General features: G+C 20.7%; 7 protein-coding genes across 7 annotated transcripts in view; 2 read left to right on the top strand and 5 right to left on the bottom strand. All coding sequences in view use genetic code 6, as the record gives it.

The window, feature by feature from the left end:
- The window catches only part of TTHERM_001322690 (hypothetical protein), a gene marked incomplete at both ends in the record, with an annotated part of 3,015 nt that extends 167 nt beyond the window's left edge, over positions 1-2,848 (bottom strand). Inside the window, 8 exons of the mRNA XM_012797651.1 lie at positions 1-204; positions 526-651; positions 781-842; positions 989-1,005; positions 1,298-1,477; positions 1,677-1,685; positions 1,838-1,923; positions 2,056-2,848. The exon at positions 1-204 is cut by the window's left edge and continues 167 nt beyond it. Of these exons, the coding sequence (XP_012653105.1) occupies positions 1-204; positions 526-651; positions 781-842; positions 989-1,005; positions 1,298-1,477; positions 1,677-1,685; positions 1,838-1,923; positions 2,056-2,848 (1,477 nt within the window). The remainder of the gene's footprint in view (positions 205-525; positions 652-780; positions 843-988; positions 1,006-1,297; positions 1,478-1,676; positions 1,686-1,837; positions 1,924-2,055) is intronic.
- A 1,050-nt stretch (positions 2,849-3,898) lies between these two features.
- Positions 3,899-4,207, top strand: TTHERM_01322680 (transmembrane protein, putative; the record flags this gene model as incomplete). The annotated part of the gene is made up of 1 exon (XM_001016109.1): positions 3,899-4,207. One exon carries the CDS (start codon positions 3,899-3,901, stop codon positions 4,205-4,207), a length of 309 nt encoding a protein of 102 aa, XP_001016109.1.
- Positions 4,208-4,279: 72 nt separating this feature from the next.
- Positions 4,280-4,453, bottom strand: TTHERM_001322661 (hypothetical protein). The gene has a single exon (XM_012797650.1). It carries the CDS (start codon positions 4,399-4,401, stop codon positions 4,288-4,290), a length of 114 nt encoding a protein of 37 aa, XP_012653104.1. The 5' UTR covers positions 4,402-4,453; the 3' UTR covers positions 4,280-4,287.
- A 312-nt stretch (positions 4,454-4,765) lies between these two features.
- Positions 4,766-12,302, bottom strand: TTHERM_001322655 (transmembrane protein, putative; the record flags this gene model as incomplete). The annotated part of the gene is made up of 11 exons (XM_012797649.1): positions 4,766-4,914; positions 4,973-5,165; positions 5,229-5,471; positions 5,832-6,532; positions 6,585-6,858; positions 6,964-8,339; positions 8,493-8,632; positions 9,821-10,149; positions 10,990-11,355; positions 11,424-11,597; positions 11,658-12,302. The coding sequence occupies 11 exons, from the start codon at positions 12,300-12,302 to the stop codon at positions 4,766-4,768; spliced, it is 4,590 nt and encodes a 1,529-aa protein (XP_012653103.1).
- A 2,020-nt stretch (positions 12,303-14,322) lies between these two features.
- Positions 14,323-15,403, bottom strand: TTHERM_01322650 (zinc finger protein; the record flags this gene model as incomplete). Its single annotated transcript, XM_001016106.2, has 2 exons — positions 14,323-14,390; positions 14,590-15,403. The coding sequence occupies 2 exons, from the start codon at positions 15,401-15,403 to the stop codon at positions 14,323-14,325; spliced, it is 882 nt and encodes a 293-aa protein (XP_001016106.2).
- Positions 15,404-17,950: 2,547 nt separating this feature from the next.
- Positions 17,951-18,385, top strand: TTHERM_001322644 (hypothetical protein; the record flags this gene model as incomplete). Its single annotated transcript, XM_012797648.1, has 2 exons — positions 17,951-18,090; positions 18,190-18,385. The coding sequence occupies 2 exons, from the start codon at positions 17,951-17,953 to the stop codon at positions 18,383-18,385; spliced, it is 336 nt and encodes a 111-aa protein (XP_012653102.1).
- A 33-nt stretch (positions 18,386-18,418) lies between these two features.
- On the bottom strand, positions 18,419-19,840 carry TTHERM_01322640 (transmembrane protein; the record flags this gene model as incomplete). Its single annotated transcript, XM_001016105.3, has 3 exons — positions 18,419-18,459; positions 18,693-18,762; positions 18,851-19,840. The coding sequence occupies 3 exons, from the start codon at positions 19,838-19,840 to the stop codon at positions 18,419-18,421; spliced, it is 1,101 nt and encodes a 366-aa protein (XP_001016105.2).
- Between the last annotated feature and the right edge of the window lie 204 nt (positions 19,841-20,044).

Below are 20,044 nucleotides of genomic sequence, written 5' to 3'. Positions count from 1 at the left end.
TTTCAAGTTAAGTAGGTTCCATTATAAAATTTTATGCTCTCAAAGAAAAAGGTTAGCAAATAGCCTATTAATAAATATCACAAAAGTAGATAATATCATCATCAAATATAATAGGATATATTTCATCGGCATAAATAGTCCAAAACCAAACCAAATAATTATCATTAAAATTATAGATTTAGTTAGATGTGAGAGTAGTTAAATCTAATAAGTATAATATTAATTCATATTAATCATTTGAAGATTAATAAAGCAGCTAGTCTTCATTGATTATTATATAACTTTCGAGAGAGAAAAATTGAGTTTAATCACTGCTAATTAACTCTTATGAATTACTAAGATTAAAAATTTATGGAATGTTAGAAATAAATAAAAGATTTTAATTTTAAAGATAAACAAAATCTGTCTATTTATAAAAATAAATACTTTTATTATAAGATATTATCTACTTTCCTTAATCAAGATCAATTATAAAACCATACATTTTGTAATGTATAAATTATTAAATTAAAATATATTAGTTACTTATTTAACTAACAAAGTTGTCAGTTTAAGGAATAGTGCCATCATTTTATTAAAAATAAAGACTTTTAGTATTAATCGCAGGAGTTTTTTAAAAGTTATATACAGATTCTTATATTGCTAAATACCCTATTGTAAAATTTACAAATGATTGATGACTATCATAAATAAAAAATTTATTCTCATTACTTTTATCAAAAAGTATATCAGGTAATTAATTTTTTGTGAAAACTGAATTACTTTTATATTAAAAATTACCAAATTAATAAGGATTTAAGTATTAAATCTTTAAAGTATAATCTGTCAGATTATATCTTAATCTAATTTATTATTAATAAGAATTTTACTGAGAAATAATTTGAGTAACGAAGACATCCATTATTTTTTTATCCATATTAATTATTAAATTAGTAATCTTTGATATTTTAGTTATAAAAGATTAATCTAACGGTTTGAAATAATTTACATAACTTTAAGCTTAACCTTAATTATAATAAATTAAATAACTTGTTAGATTCATTATTTAGAAATTGTCAGAAAATATAAAAGCCATAGTTGAGTTTGATGTAATATCTTCAATAATTTAATATTAATTTATTTATGATTAAGTTAAATTTATTGTTGAAATTATTTCATCAGACTATTAGCTTAGAAGGTGCATTTCTAAATGAAAACTGTGACTATTTTGTACAACAATACAATTAAGAATATTCGAATAATAAAATGGTATATTTATTGGTTCAATGAAAGTTTCACATTGAAATTTTTTTATAACTTAAACTAAAGCTATTAAATCTGATTTAATATCGATTTTTATAACTTCACAATCGTTTTTAGTAGAAATCAAAATAAAGAAATCATTGTATTATTTTATTTCTACAAATTTATAACCATTTAAGTTCAATTAGTTTATATTTTGTAATGTTAACTTTCTTTTATCATCCAAAACTCCTATCTTTTAAAAAAAAATTAATTAAGTAATATGAATTTATTACATTGCTATTCTTGAATAATTATTTCTATAGTAGGTTATATATATATAATAAATACTATTTTATAAATTAAAAAAAATAAAAAAAGGTAATCTAAATAGGTTTCAAACCTGAATAAACAAAAAAATTAAAAAATTTAAAATCATAGATTTTATTTTTTACTTATTTTTTCTATTATTATGTTAGAAAATTGTTTAAAGCCTTTTTTAATTATTTGTTTTTAATTTTGTTTAAATAATATTTATTGTTCTATTAAATATAACTACCTACTCAAGAAATTTTTATCAGAGAATAGCTAGCAATAAATAATATTTTAAATTTACTTAAAGTGAAGAATCTTCTCTTTACACATAATAAGTTGTGATATTATTAACATGAGTTTAAAAAAATATAGAAATTTTTAAATAGCCTATTTGATATTAGCTTAATATCTTGTTAATGATATCATACACTAAAAGAGTATCAGATTAGTAGGATTTTAGAAAAATAATTTAGTTTTTTTAATCTACATAATTAACAAAATAATCAAAATTTGTTTTACTCTCAAATACTACTTCAAATGTCTACAAATTCATCACTAATAATCTGCTGCCTGCAATACATCCTCCTTAATTTCCAACAACAAAACTTTCTTAAGTAAATTCATTTCCATTTTAAGTATATAATTAATCATAGTCTGCTATATTTTAAAGGATTTATATATTAATTACCTTCCAGTTATTATCTACTAGAGCAAAAGTACAAGCATTTCCTACAATTACATATTCATCCTCATTAATTGGTTATACTTATATAACCCTCTAAGTGAAAGAAAGATTTTAGCTTTCTTGAATTTAAATGCACTTTACAGTTTCTTCGCAAATTTGTGCTTCCATATTTTAATAAAAGCTTTATGAACATTGATTATTGCATTATTTGAGGTTCGATGGTCCCTAAATAAAGTTTGTTTAAAAAGGGCAAACATTATTCGTTAAAATGCATTAATTATTAGCTTTATCCAGCTTAAAGTTTTAGTCGCATTAATCACATATTTAGTTTGTATTACATTTAACACATCCATAGATTTAGCATTTCACACATTCAAAATTTTCATTTAAAAATTCATTTTTTGAACATTTTTGTACACAAGTAGAACTATCATCAGAGCTCTTAAATAGTCTATCACCACAAGTAATGCATGCTGATTCGTTAGTATTAAAGCAAGTATTGCATGAATCTGAACACTGTAGGCAAGATTAAGCTATCAAAGAGTAAATTTAATTTGGCTTACAGATACTACAAAAGCATATTTTAATTGCGCACAAAAAAATTATGCTAATTATTTTGTAATTCATTCTTTTAAGTTTTACAGATATTTTTAATTTTACAGTTGTTTTAATTTTTTTTTCTTTATTATTAATTACTTAATTACATTCAAAAGGTAATTAATTTTATTCAAATTTATAATGTGATTATCTCAATAGACTTATCTACATAATAATTCATGTAATACAATAGCAATAATTTAATCAATTTGAATAAAAATTAATCATTTGAATAATCAACTCTGTGTTTTATTATATTCATAGTGGGTGTTTTTTTAAGAGAGGGGAAATTCTGCTTTATAAAGTCTTGGCTGAAGAAACATATAAAAGCTTAAAAGAAATAATTCATGTTACAATAGCAATAATTTAATCAATTTCAATAAAAATTAATCATTTGAATAATCAACGTCTGTGTTTTATTATATTTATAGAAGGTGTTTTTTTAAGAGAGGGGGAATTCTGTTTTATAAAGTCTTTGCTGAAGAAATATATAAAAGTTTAATTTCACTATTCTATGATCCATTCATATCAGATAAGATTTTCACCCCCTCTACTCCATTTATTTTAAAATTTATTTTAAATTTTTAAATAGAACATTTTTTATTAGTTTTGAAAAGTAGAATCAAATCTAAAAAAAAGAATCAAATTAATCCATGAAAATACTTAACATCTATAAATGGAAGCGTTTTTAACTTAAATGCAAAATGAATAAAAATAAAATTAAAAATTTGAAATGTAAATAAATTCCAATTTCAAGTTTAGATCATTGATATTTTAATAAAGGTGGGGGACTTAAATTAATCAAAATTATTGATTGAGTTTTGTTAATCAAAGCCTAATTCCATACAGTAGAGGATAAGTATAAAGGACCTTAATGCATATTTAAAACAAAAATTAAGAAGAGATAAAAAGGGATGAAAATGGAAAATAAAGTAAATAAATAGATAACTAATCAAACAATGTATTAAAAAATTTTTAATTAAATTTGATATGTTAATTCAGAGATACAGATATAATTAATACATTCGTATAATTGCAATTGGTAAGAGTGATCTTTCATTATGATGCGAAGGAAATGATATGTATTTGAAATTAGGAGAACAATCTATTGATAGATCAAATCAAATTAATCCTAGATTTATGCTTTATGGTATTATAATATATTTTTAGATTCAAAATAGTATCACAGTTATAGCTACGAATGAAAATTATAAAGAGTTTAAGTATATACATACTTTAACAAAGGTTTTGGTTGGCATTTTTATCAACACTATCAAGGTGGTTTAAAACAATAAACCTTTTATAAAAATTAGAAAGATGATAAGTAGCTAGCTTGATAGCAAGCTTGCGAAACTGGAATCTTTAAAAATGCTATCAAAACTTTGCTGAAAAAATTAGTCACTTTATAATTTATCTTTTACAATTCTTTTTTTGGTTTTTAATAAATAGTGGAAGACCTTTTCAAGAAATCATTAAGTATAAAAGTGAATTATAAAGTAGAATTTTCTCAATATTTTCTTCGTATTTATAACATTATTGATGATTATTAATTTCAGAATATCTATTTCCCCAAATTTCACCATATGTATCACACTAATAGTATGGAGGACTATGTCCTTTAATACAGTAAAACTTTATTTAATTTGATTTAAAATATTTTAAATATAATTTATAAAATTATGTATACTAATTTTCAAAAAATGAATATTTTATTAAAAATTTGAAGAAAAAATTTTTGACCTAAAATTATGAGATTATTAAAAATCAAAAAAAGGAAAATAAGATTTTATAATTATATTATTTAAAATTAATTGTTTTCATATTAAAATAAATATTTAATTAATATGACAAATGAAATATATTTTAAAAATTATTGAAGTTTTAAAATTTATAATCAACAATTTATGTAAATAAATATATCAAGACTTTATTTAAATATTTTAATATTCAACTTTTATCTAGAGAGAGCTGTATTTAAAATTTATGGCTACTATTATATTGATTATTTTATATGGAACTTTCAGTTTCTTAAATAATACTATCCCTTGTATTGCTATTAAATAAGTTTTGCTTATCGAATGTTCTATCTTTTATGGCTATTTTTAAAATTAAAATAATAATTTTATCTTTTCTTAAGAAAGAAAATTAAATTACATATTGAGTTTTATTTAGAATTTCTTGTGTAGTAGGACCATTTGTTTTTCATTCTTTTAAAAGATTTATTTTTTTATAAAGTTTATAATTTTTCATCATTCATTTTAGGTGAAATTATTAAATGCGCTTAGGGTGAAGAAGGTGAAAAAACAGAGTCCTAATTATTTTTTAAATCTAATTATAATTTCAAATGCTATGAGAATAATATATCATTTTTTTAAAATGATTTCATGAATTATTTTATTTTTTGCCTTACTTTTTTAAACTTGAGCAAAGAACTTACCTTTTAATTATTTTATATTTACACATCAAGCAATTAAGGATATTTTGTTTTAAGTTAAAATATGAAATTTTAGAAACATGTTCTTTCCTACTATTGATTTGAAATTTTTAGTCTTAACAATCCTATTATTAAAGTAGCTATAAAAACAAAGTTAAGAAGCATAGTCATAGCTATCCAAAATGTTTAATATAATAAGTTATTTTAATCGCCTACAATCTGTATCATACAAAAATTTATTGATACTGTACATATTAGAGTAGATACTTGCTATAAACTATTAAAATACTTGTTTAAATATGGCTTTGATTTAAATAATAAAAAAAATTTGATCATCAAACAAAGATTCGTAATAGCAACCTATTATATTTTTAAGGTAAGATTAATTAGAATTTGTGCATGAATTATTAAAAGGAAATTAAAAAATAAATAAATTTTTATTTATATTTTTAATATTTTAAATAAACTTGCTAAAAATTGATATTTAATTAAAAAATATTTTTCTTTACTAAATATCTAAAAATTTGAATAATTTTATTAAATTTTTATTTTAAAACAAAATTAAAAATTTTATATTACCTTTAATTAGATGTTTTGCTTAAATAAAACAGATATTAAAATCAAACCTGTTTTATAAGACAATTTCCAAAATTCCCAGTAATAGTATTGTCTTTTATAACCAGCAAATAAGAAAGAATATTTTATTTATTTAATCATTGACTTTTTTTTCGATTTAGCATTGTAAATTTTGTAGAATAGTAATAAAGGTATTAAAAAACCCCATATAAAAATAACAGGAATGGTAAATAAAAATAGGTACGGCTTATGCTAATTTTTATCATAACATTCAATTCCAAAATCTAGATCTAAATATTTTTTATCTCCTATTGTTATACAATTAATAGATCTAATAGCAAGAGTTATTATCATAGGGTAAAAGTAAAAATAAATAAAAATAGCTGCAGTTTATAAATACCTGATAAATAAATCTATTTGAAATCGCTTTAAGATAATTCCTTAAAGCAAGTAAAAAATAAGTATTCCTGCTGGTAAAGTAAAAGACCAAAGAAACTAGAATAGCCACAATGGTTGTAAATTTGGGTATTTAGAAAAAACACAATCAATACTTTTACTAGCCAAGCTAACTGAATTTCCTGATAGTTAAATAGGAACAGTAAAAAAAACAGGCATTTTTGTAGTAAATGAGCATACTAATGATAGTATTTATAAATGATCGGTGAGAATTTTCGAAATAATTTATGACCTATCAGATTAACTTACTTTTTATATTTTAAATTTATTAAATACTACTAAAATGGAATAATTTCTTACATGTTGATCCTAAATAAATAATTTCTAGTTTATTTAAATAATATCCTTTAATTTTAGCTTCTAGCTGCATTATAATTCTTCTTAGGATTATAATAATGTAAAGAGAAATCATTAAGTATATTAGTAAATTATAAAGTACAATTTTATCAATATTTTCTTCGCATTTATAGCATTCTCCGTGATTATAAATTTCAGAATATTTACTTCCCCATATATCACCATATGTATCACACTAATAGCATAGAGGACCTTTATGTCCTTCAATACAGTAAAACTTTATTTAATACATTTTTAACTTAAATAATTAAGTTGGGTAGTAAATTTGAAGAAAAAATAATAATATATTTTAAACTGAATATTTTAAAAGATCCAAAATTACTTTAGAAGAAGAAAGCTATGGTTAGCATGATTGAGGGTTAAAACTGCAGTAGATAATATTGTCAGTATTTTCGTTTTCTCTCCAATATCCGTTTTTTAATTAGATATTAGAACTTATGCATTAAACAGCTGAATCAGGGCATTCTCTACACTCTTGATCATTTAAACTTAAAGAATATTTACCATCAGGGCATGTTTCACATGCTATTGAACTACCATATTATTTAAATATTTATCCTATTGAACACTACTCCAATTCTATATTCAATATTAATTCTATTTAACCTTAATTTACAACAATATTTCCATTAGAATCTATTAGTGAAGGAAAGGAATTGCTCTAGATTTTTAATACCAATTCAGAAATAGGTTTGTAAAAAATCTGAACATCTAAGTTAAAGCCCCCATTTATAAATTATTTTGTTTAAAGTTATCCAATGCATTGTATTTCTTTATTTTCTTAATTCCATTATACAGAAACACTTATTTATTGCAATAACATTTAAACATCACTATTTAATAAATAAAAATCAGTTGAGTTAACATCTATAGATTTTATTGGATTATTTTCTTCGTCAAGCAATTATATTTGTTCAAAATTTATTTAATCTCCACTTTTAAATTTTTTTATAAATATAACTGTATTTTCGTATAACTTTAAACTATTTTTAGGAATTTTTATGTTTTCTAAATTAATAAATATTTTCCTTAAAGAAGAACCAAAATTCTATCCATAAATAAATGCTAGATTATCTTTAAAAGTATTATTATTTTTATTACCTTATTACAGATCAATTAAAAAATCTGGCATAACTAGAGCATAATATATCCCTCCACCAATTTATGCTTAATTTGAAGCTATAACTGAATTTTACATGATCAAATTATTATTTTAGAGATAAATTGAACCTCCTAAAGAATAATATGATTTATTTTCTATTAGCTGAGTTTAGTTTATTTTTAAAACTCCTTGTCTAATAGTATTAATCATATAAATTGCTCCTCCATTTTATAGCTTACAAGTATTTCTCCAAAAAATTGAGTTTTATATAATTATCTATTTGTTATCAAATGCACAAATAACTCCTCCTGGACCATTACTATTTGTGTTGTTTGTAAAATGACTCTCAGAAATAGTAACTAATTTACAATCTTATATCATAACTATAGAAGTATGTTAGCCATTTATATTAGCTAAATCTTTTATTAATACATTATTTAACTCGACATTAGACAATTAATTAAAAAGGATTAAGGGATTATTATTAAGAATAGAAGAATTCATAAATTTTGCTTTAGAAATAAGAGCATATCCTTCACTGTTTTATTGATTCATAGAAAGGAACTAAATTTAATTGTTATTTTAATTGATATTTTCTATTTGTGAGGTATTAAAACTTATTATATTTATTAAACTAATATCTAATTTCGAAAACAAATACTTTATATTCTAAATATTAAAATTAGTAATATTAATTTAATTAGCCTGAATGGTGAAAACAGTTTATGAAACTTAAAGAAGATCAATACTTATTTGAGAAACTTAAAGGTTGTTCATTTTAAAAGAAAATATTATGTCAACACAATCAAATATCTCAATATCCTTTAAAATAGCAGAATCACTTAAATATTAAACTTAATTAATATCTTATTCTTTTATTTCAATTATTCTATTATTTGTTGAGTATTAGAGTTAAATCTTTTAAATAGTTGATATAATTGTGCTTTATATAAAATAAATTGCAGAAAAATAGATTTAAACTATTGAGGTATTCATAATTTTAAGATTATTTATTTGCTAAAGTTCAAAGACATTGTATAAATATTAGCAATTTGTAATATTAACATTTGAAATATTTACCCTTTGGCTTTAACCAATCTAAAAAATATTACTTGAGTTTGAATTAGAAAGATAAACATTGTTAATTAAAACATTAGTATTATTATTTAAAACAAATATAAAACCTTCGTGCCTTTCTATATTTTACAAGATTAATTAATCTATGATAACTAATTCACAGTTAGAAATTTAAATTTAGCTAAAATTTATTAATTTAATGAACACTTATTATAAATAAACCTTTTTAAAATTTTGTAAATTTAGTGATTTATTTAAATTTAAAGAAATATTCAGCATTTAAAAATTTTCCATCATTCCATTTAAATTTAAATTTATTTCAGTTTCTATTAATAGAGACATTTATTTTAAAAATAAATTAAAAAATTGATTAGAAAATTGAATATTGTTTATCCAACTGATTTAATTTTCATATTTAGAAAATAAACTTAAGCTTAATTTGTGTGTTTCATCTCTATTTTAATCTTTAAGATTAATGTCAATTTATTCAATAGATTATCCATCTTGATATTCTATTTCTATTATTGAAAGTATTTATTAAGTGGATTAAATAGATTAAGTTATCTCATTAATAACAGTTTTTGAATAAATATTTTCAGATTTTCTATTCTGTTGTTAAATTTAAACTGAGCATAATTTATTTGTAGATAAGGGTAATACAATTTAACTTATATTTTAGTAATTAGAAACCAACAGAGATGAATATCTTTGATTGCTATAATCTATGATTAGCTAAAAGCTTTATAAAAATACGTTTTTCATTTAATACTCATAAATATTTGAATATGTGCTGTTATATTACAGTTATATGATGGATAATTTATTTTTTTAAATAATAATAAAATAGTTATTATAATTCATATTTATTAAATTATTTGCTTCTATAATTCCTGTATTTAATGTAGGAAATTATTGTTCAAAGCTTATTCCATTGTACACAATTATATCATTTGGGCAAATAGAATATACAAAGTTTTAATCGAAGGATATAATTGCTTACTTCAAGCAAGGATTTTTAATTGTAGTAATAAAATCTAAAGTATAGCTAAATATATTAGTAGTTGCCTCGTTACTAACAGTATAAATGAGTTATTTAATAGGATCATTTACAACATTCATAATTTACTAATTAAATATATTTTTTTAATAAGTGAACTCTTTCTTAAGCAAATCTAAAATTAATATTGTATTTTAATTATCTTACTTTTGTAATATAAAAATATCTTTTGTTATATTTTCCTCATTAACCCGATCATATGTATTAAATCTTTTATTATCTTCAAAAGGAATTTTCCACCAATTATTTTCTTGTGAATTAATTTACTTTATCTATAATTTAAAAGATAATTTTATTTTACCTTCATTAGGTAAAGTAATACTCTCTATCTAGTTAGATTTAATATTGTATATTTATATTTAGTTTTTACTTGGAAGGATAATATAATTACTGCAGATGAATGCATTCGATATATCACCTTATTAAAAATTAGTTAATAATATTTCACCTGAACTAAGTATTTTGGTATTTAAACTATTTAACTAAAAGTTTGACTTGTACAGTAAAAATATTTAATTTGAGCTTGAATCATAAAAGAAGTTATCAGGTGTACTTTATAATTAAATTATAGATACAAACTCTAAAGAATTCTATTAGAGGTTTACTTAAATTATATTTAATTAATTAAATGTAATATATATGAATTGATTTTCTGATATCAATATAGGCTCAGTTAAATATGGATAAATATTCTATTGGGAGATTTCGAATAGCAATGAGTCAACAAGCTTAGCATTATAAAATAAATTGAGTGAGAGATTCGAAATACTATAATAAACTTAATATTCTTCATTTAGATAAACACTTTAAACATTTTAATACTATAATAAGTTTATTTCTGATTAGTAAAGTACTTCTGTAAGATCAAAAGCTATAAAAACTGTATTTGTTTAAACTATTAGCACTTAAATAAGCTAGTTTATGTAAATAGCTAAGATATTTGCTTGATTATATTATTGTAATGAAAACATCTCAATCAATTACATTTCTGGAAACTTCAAAGCAGAAATAAATTAATATGAATATAAGAAAATAATATTTTTATTTTAATCCATCTAAATACCATATGTATCTTTAATAATTGTATTAAATGTTGTTATATTTCTTGTTACATAGTTGCATAAGTATATAACAGGAGTAGTATCAATTAATATTATACTTGTTTTATCTTCAAAGTAGTATGTTGCTTCTTGTAAAAATGAGTTGACTGTGTAATAAGTGAATAAATTTTAATCACCTGGAATAGTCATAATTGTTAATTTTTTTGTAACTCCAGTCACTAGTATCAAAGTGTTTTACTATAAATCATAATAGGAATCTGTATTATTTTCTCTATAATCAAAATATCCTAAGAATCCATAAAGGTCATTTCTTTAAAAATAGTTTGTTTCCATGTCAAATAGACATATGATTAGCTACTCTTTTACATTAACAATTGGTATATTTTATGCATAGTTTGGGTATTATAGCTAATTAAACTAAGATTTCATTTAATAAAAAAATAAATTTTAAATAAAATTTAAAAAATTAATTATTTTTTAATTACCTATAAAAATAGTTCTTAATCTTTTGCAGTAAGTAAATTAATAATTTAAACAATAGGAGAATATATTATTAATATGTTTTCACTACATTTCAAAAAAAATTTAAGATATAAAACAATCTCATCATTTACATCGAAAAATTGTGTTTCTACTTTTAATGAAGCTTTTTCTTAAATCTAAATAATTTAATTCAAATTTTAAATAATAAAATAATAAATTCTTAAAGTTAAAATTACTTTAATTATATATAGATTTTATTACTAAGTCATGGCAACAACAATCTACTGTTCAAAACAATATTAGTATTCAATGATATTTGAGTCTAGTAAACCAATTTATTCATTTATAATAATATTATTATTATTATTTTGATAATAATAATAAATAGTTGAACCACTCACATATATAAAACTATGATTATTCCAATCAACTAACTTGATTTTTAAATCAAACTTAACATTAAAATTTACTTAGCTGACCAATTTGATGCTTTTTATAATATCATAAGTCTAAACGCATTAGCAACTGCTGTCAAAAAAGGCTATTAAATTTTATCCTTTTTCAAAATAAAGATCTTAAAGAACTTAACTTTAAGTGAAATTTAATACTTAAAAAGGCATATTGAGTAAGTTTTTATACCAATAAACTCCATTTACTGATTAGAATATGTGTAATTACTTATCATCAGTATAAATTTAACCAATAAAATTACTTTTATCCTCTTATATTGTGTTTAAAATAATCATATTTTCAGTATCAATTATTTTTTCTGATTATTTTACATAAAAAGTGCTATTTAACTTGTAAAAATCAATATCTTGTTGATGATTAGAAATTTTAAATGACTCAGCTTCTAAAACTTAGAATTTTTTCAACTCCATATCAAATTTATAAAAATTGGTTGAATCATAATAAAATACATATCTCTCAGTTTAAAAAGTATTTTATTATATTTATATTTAATTAGAAGGAAATTAAAATCCTAGATTTAGTTTTGTCTGAATTTACAAATCTTATGAACATATTAATATAATTCCATTATAAAATAAAAAAATTTCTTTTGTTTTTTGATAAATAAAGGTAGGGTTTCTTATTGGAAAAATTTAAAGTTAAGTTGCTTCCTTTATAAAATTTTATGCTCTCAAAGAAAAAGGCTAGCAAATAGGCAATTAATAAGTATTACAAAAGTAAATAATATCATTATCAAATATAACAGGGTATATTTAATTGACACCAACAGTCCAAAATTTAGAAATGCGATTACTATGAAAATTAAATATTTAGGTAGATGTGAAAGTAGTTAAATCTAATAAGTATAATATTAATTACTTTTGATTGTTTAAAGATTAATAAACTAGATAGTCTTCATTGATTATTATATAACTTGAGAGAGAGAAAAATTGAGTTTAATCTCTACTAATTAGCTCTTATGAATTATTAAGATTAAAGATTTATGGAATGTTTTAAATAAATAAAAAATTTTTATTCTAAAAATAAACAAAATTTGTCTATTAATAATTATAACTATAATTATATGATATTATCTACTTTCCTTATTCAACATCAATTATAAAGTCATAAACCATCTAATCTGTAGATTATTAAATTAAAATATATTAGCTACTTATTTAACTGATAAAACTATAAGTTTAATCAGAAGTGTCAGCATTTTATTTAAAATAAAAACTTTTAGTATTAATTGCAGGAGTTTTTTAAAAGTTATATATAGGTTCTTATATTGCTAAATACCCTATTGTACAATTTACAAATGATTGATGACTATCATAAATAAAAAATTAATTCCCATTACTTTTATCAAAATGAGTATCAGGGAATTAATTTTAATTTGAAAGTGAATAATCATCATAATAAAAAGTACCAAATTAATAAGGATTTAAGTATTAAATCTTAAATGTATAATCTGTCAGATTATATCTTAATCTAACTTATTGTTAATTTGAATTAAATTCTGAAAGAATTTGAGTAACGAAGATATCCATTACTTTTTTATCCATATTAATTATTAAATTAGTAATCTTGGATATTTTAGATATAAAAGATTAATCTAAAGGTTTGAAATAATTTACATAATTTTAAGCTTAACCTTAATTATAAGAAATTAAATAACTTGTTAGATTCATTATATAGAAATTATCAGAAAATATAAAAGCCATAGTTGAGTTTGTTAGAGTATCTTCAATAATTTGAAATTAATTTATTTATGATTAAGTTAAATTTATTGTTGAAATTATTTCATCAGACTATTAGCTTAGAAGGAGCATTTCTAAATGAAAACTATCACTATTTTGTACAACAATACAATTGAGAATATTCGAATAATAAATTGGTAAAATTTATGAAAATTAATTTTCTTTAAATCTAAATTGCTATATAACTTAAACTAAAGCTATTAAATCTTATTTAATATCAATTTTTATAACTTAATAATCGGAATAAAAGGTATTAGAAGTCAAAATAAAGAAATCATTGTATTATTTAAAATCTACAATTTAATAATTATCTAAGTTCAATTAATTAATACTTTGTAATGTTAACTATCTTTATTCATCCAAAACTCCTATCTTTTTAAAAATTTGATTAAAGAAATATGAATTTATTTTATTGCTATTTTTGAATAATTATTTCTCAAGTAGGTAGGTTATAAATATAATAAATATTAATTTATAAATTAAAAAAAAACTAAAAAAATAAAAAAAGGTAACCTAAAGGTTTCGAACCTGAATAAATAAAAAAAATAAAAAGTTTTTAATTAAAGATTTTATTGTTTACTTATATTTTTTTCAATTATTATGTTAGAAAATTGTTTCTAGCATTTTTTATTTATTTTTTTAAATTTTATAAAAATAATTTTTATTGTTCAAATAAATATATATTTCCTACTCAAGAAATATTTATCAGAGAATAGCTAGTAATAATATTTGAAATTTACTTAAAGTGATAGCTCTTATCTTTACATATAATAAGTTGTGGTATTATTAATATGAGTTTAAAAAAATATTAAAATTGTTTAATAGCCAATCTTATATTAGCTTAATCTCTTGTTAATAGCATCATACACTAAAAGAGTATCAGAGTTATATGATTGTAGAAAAATAATTGAGTTTTTTTAATCTATATAATTAACAATATAATCAAAATTTGTTTTACTCTCAAATACTACTTCAAATGTTTAAAAATTCATCACTAATAATCTGTTGCCTCCAAGACATCCTCCTTAATTTCCAATAACAAAACTTTCTTTACTTACTTCATCTCCATTGTAAGTATATATTTAATCATAGTTTGTTATATTTTATAGGATTTGTATATTAATTACCTTCCAATTATTATCTAATAGAGCAAAAGTACAAGCATTTCCTACAACTAAGTACTGATCCTCATTAAATGGTTATATTTATATAATCCTCTAAGTGAAAGAAAGATTTTAGCTTTCTTGAATTTAAATGCACTTTACAGTTTCTTCGCAAATTTATGCTTCCATGTTTTAATAAAAGCTTTATGGACATTGATTATTGCATTATTTGAGATTTAATGGTCCCTAAATAAAGTTTGTTAAAAATGGGCAAACATTATTCATTAAAACGCATTAATTATTAGCTTTATCCAGCTTAAAGTTTTAGTCGCATTAATCACATATTTAGTTTCTATCGCATTGAACACATCCATAGATTTAGCATTTCACACATTCTAAATTTTCATTTAAAAATTCATTTTTTGAGCATTTTTGTACACAAGTAGAACTATCATCAGAGCTCTTAAATAGTCTATCACCACAAGTAATGCATGCTTATTCGCTAGTATTAAAGCAAGTATTGCATTAATCTGAACACTAAAGGCAAGATTAAGCTATCAAAGAGTAAATTTAATTTGGCTTACAAATATTACAAAAACATATTTTAATTGTGAACAAAAAAATTATGCTAATTATTTTGTAATTCATTCTTTTAAGTTTTACAGACATTTTAAATTTTACAGTTGTTTTAATTTTTTTCTTTGTTATTAATTACATTCAAAAGGTAATTAATTTTATTCAAATTTATAATGTGCTTATCTCAATAGACTTATCTACATAATAATTCATGTTATATAAAAGCAATAATTTAATCATTTGAATAATCAACTCTGTGTTTTATTATATTCATAGTGGGTGTTTTTTTAAGAGAGGGGAAATTCTGCTTTATAAAGTCTTATCTGAAGAAATATATAAAAGCTTTAAAGAAATAACTCATGTTACAATAACAATAATTTAATCAATTTGAATAAAAATTAATCATTTGAATAATCAGCTCTGTGTTATATTGATAGTGGGTGTTTTTTTAAGAGAGAGGAATTTCTGTATTATAAAGTCATAGCTTAAGAAATATATAAAAGCTTTAAAGAAATAACTTATGTTACAATAACAATAATTTAATCAATTTGAATAAAAATTAATCATTTGAATATAACACTTTGCAATTTAAAAAATAGTCATCGCTATTTATTAGCGATGATTTAATTAATATTTAGAAATATACATAATTTAATTAAAGATTATGTATATTTTTAAAATTTATTTTCTGATATATTTTGATGCATTAAATGAAAAATAGAATGTCATCAAAATATTTATAATTCTTAAAATTTATTTGTGCTTATATAAAAATAAATATGCAATTAATATAATAAGCACAGTATCTATTTATTATTTTTGCCCCTTTAGACTTTATAATTAGCACCTTAGATCATAGATTATTCAAATTTAAAGGAAATTGAACCAATAAGATTGAATGATTCACCTTATTTTTTATTTATAAAAAAGCTATTTCTAAAATTTAGGAATATAGTAAATTTGCTTTATAAGGGGTTTTCAATTTCTTAAATATTATTTAAATTATTATTTATTTAGATTAATTTTTATATTACATTATCTGTATTTATTTCAATTAAATTTTTTTTATTACAAAGAGATTATTATCATAATTATTAGTTTAGGTGCATATTAAAATACTTTCATGTTTAATTAATTATTTATCTAAATAAAAAATAGATTTTTATCTTGGAATTTTATACTTTAAATTAATTGTATAAAATTATAAAAAATACTGAAATAATATAATAATTGTAATATATATTTAAAGTTATTGAAGCTTTTAAATTTATAATAAAAAATTTATATAAATATAATATCATGCATGACTTTATTCAAATTTAGGTATAATTGTATTATTCAACTTTTATCTAGAGATAGCTGTATTTAAAATTTATGGAGGCTATTATATTTATTATTTTAATTGAAACTTTCATTTTCCTAAATATTACTATCCATTCCATTATTATTTATTAAGCTTGGTTTATCAAACGTTCTATCTTTTATGGTTATTTTTAAAATTAAAAATTTTTAAATATTTTTTTTAATTTAGAAAACAAAATTACGTATTTAGTTTTTTTTGGAATTTCTTGTTTAGTAAGACCATTTACTTTTCATGCTTTTAATAGAGTTATTATTTTAAAAAGCATAAAATGTTTCTTCATTTATTTCATATTAGGGTATTTAATGCGTTTTTGATAAAGATTGTGAAAAAACAAAGTCCTAATCATTTTTTAAATCTAATTTAAATTTCTGATTTTATAAGGATAATATGTCATTTTCTTTTAAAAATTTCATCAATTATTTTATTTTTTGTCTTAATTTTTTAAACTTTAGCAAAGAACTAACCTTTTAATTATTTTATATTTACACATCAAGCAATTAAGGATATTTTGTTTTAAGTTAAAATATGAAATTTTAGAAACATGTTCTTTACTACTATTGATTAGGAATTTTTAGTGTTAATATTCCTATTATTAAAGTAGCTATAAAAACAAAGTTAAGAAGCATAGTCATAAATATCCAAAAGATTTAATATCTTAAGTTATTTTAATCACCTACAATCTGTATCATACAAAAATTTAATGATACTGTACATAATAAAGTAGATATTTGCTATAAACTATTAAAGTATTTGTTTAAATATGGTTGTGATTTAAATAATAAAAAAAATTAGATTATCAAACAAAGATTCATAACTGCAACCTATTATTTTTTTAATAATAGAAATAATTTATTGATGGCTTATTTTAAGGACTTTAAATAATAAAATTAATTTTAAATTATTATTATTTGCAATCTATTTATATTTTTGTAACATTTTAAATAAAAACTTAAAATTGATAATTTGTAAAAATAGAACTTTCTTTATTTTACAGCTAAAAATTTGAATAATTTTATTAAATTTTTATTTTAAAACAAAATTAAAAATTTTATATTACCTTTAAATAGATGTCTTGCTTGAGTAAAACAGATATTAAAATCAAACTTGTTTTATAAGATAATTTCCAAAACTCCCAGTAATAGAATTGTTCTTTATAGCCAGCAAATAAGAAAGAGTATTTTATTTATTTAATAAATGACTTTTTTTTTGATTTAGTATCATAAATTTTATAGAATAGCAAGAAAGGTATTAAAAAACCCCATATAAAAATAACAGGAATGGTAAATAAAAATATGTAGGGCTTATGCTAATGCTTATCATAGCATTCAATTCCAAAATCTAGATCTAAATATTTTTTATCTCCTATTGCTATACAATTAATAGATCTAATAGCAAGAGTTATTATCATAGGATAAAAGTAAAAATAAATAAAAATAGCTGCAGTTTATAAATATCTTACAAATAAATCTATTTTTAATTGTTTTAAAATAATTACTTTTATAAAGTAAAAAATAAGTATTCCTACTGGTAAAGAAAAAGACCAAAGCGATTCGAATAACCACAAAGGTTGTAGGTTAGGGTGTTTAGAAAAAATGCAATCAATAGATTTACTAGCCAAGCTAACTGAATTTCCTGATAGCTAAATAGGAACAGTAAATAAAACTGGCATTTTTGTGGTAAAAGAGCATACTAAAGATAGTATTTATAAATGATCGGTGAGAATTTTCGAAATAATTTATGATCTATCAGATTAGTTTACTTTTTAAAAAATAAATTTTTTTAAAAACTATTAAAATGGAATAATTTATTTCTTACATGTTGATCCTAAATAAATAATTTCTAATTTATTTAAATAATATCCTTTAATTTTAGCTTCTAGCTATATAATGATTCTTTTTACAATTAAAAATATATAAAGAGAAATCATTAAATAAAGCAGTAAATTATAAAGTATGATTTTTTCAATATTTTCTTCACATTTGTAGCATTCTCCATTATTATAAATTTCAGAATATCTACTTCCCCAAATTTCACCATATGTATCACATTAATAACATATAGGACCTTTATGTCCTTCAATACAGTAAAACTTTATTTAATAAAAGAATTTAATTAAAAATTTGAATGAAAAAAACTGTATATTTTAAGTTGAATATTTTATAAAGATTCAAATTTACTTTAGAAGTAGAAATTTATGGTTAGCATGATTGAGGGTTAAAACTACAGTAGATAATATTGTCAGTATTTTCGTCTTCTCTCCAATATCCGTTTTTTAATTAAATATTAGAACCTATACATTAAACAGCTGAATCAGGGCATTATCTACACTCTTGATCATTTAAACTTAAAGAATATTTACCATCAGGGCATGTTTCACATGCTATTGAACTACCATATTATTTAAATATTTATCCTATTGAACACTACTCCAATTCTATATTCAATATTAATTCTATTTAACCTTAATTTACAACAATATTTCCATTAGAATCTATTAGTGAAGAAAAGGAATTGCTAACTATTTTTAGTACCAATTCAGAAATAGGCTTATAAAAAATCTGAACATTTAAGTTAAAGCCTCCATTTATAAATTATTTTGTTTAAAGTTATCCATCGCATTGTATTTATTTGTTTTCTTAATTCCATTAAACAGAAACACTTATTTGTTGTACTAAAGATTAAACATCACTACTTAATAATTAAAAATTAGTTGAGTTAACATCTATAGATCTAATTGGATTATTTTCTTCATCAAGCAATTGTATTTGTTCAAAATTTATTGAATCTCCACTTTTAATTTTTTTAATAAATATTACTTTATTTTCATATAGCTTTAAACTGTTTTTAGGAATTTTTATGTTTTCTAAATTAACAAATACACTCCTTAAAGTAGAACCAAAATTCTATCCATAAATATTTGCTAGATTGTCTTTGAAAGTATTATTATTTTTATTGCCTTTTTGAAGATCAATTAAAAAATCTGGCATAACCTGACCATAATATATTCCTCCACCAATTTATGCTTAATTTGAAGCTAAAATTGAATTTTACATGACCAAATTATTATTTTAAAGATAAATTGAACCACCTGAAGAATAATCTGATTTATTTTCTATTAATTAAGTTTAATTTATTTTTAAAACTCCTTTTTTAATAGTATTAGTCATGTAAATAGCTCCACCATTTTATAACTTACAAGTATTAAGCTAAAAAATAGAATTTTATATTATTATCTCTATGTTATCAAGTGCTTGAATAACACCTCCAGGACCATTACTGTTTGTGTTGTTTGTAAAATGACTCTCTGTAATAGTAACTAATTAGCAATTTTATATCGTAAATATAGAATAATATTAGCTATTTACATTATT

Source organism: Tetrahymena thermophila, assembly GCF_000189635.1.
Source record: "Tetrahymena thermophila SB210 genomic scaffold scf_8254647, whole genome shotgun sequence".
Classification (NCBI taxonomy): Eukaryota; Ciliophora; class Oligohymenophorea; order Hymenostomatida; family Tetrahymenidae; genus Tetrahymena; species Tetrahymena thermophila.
This window is presented reverse-complemented; position numbering and strand designations above follow the sequence as displayed.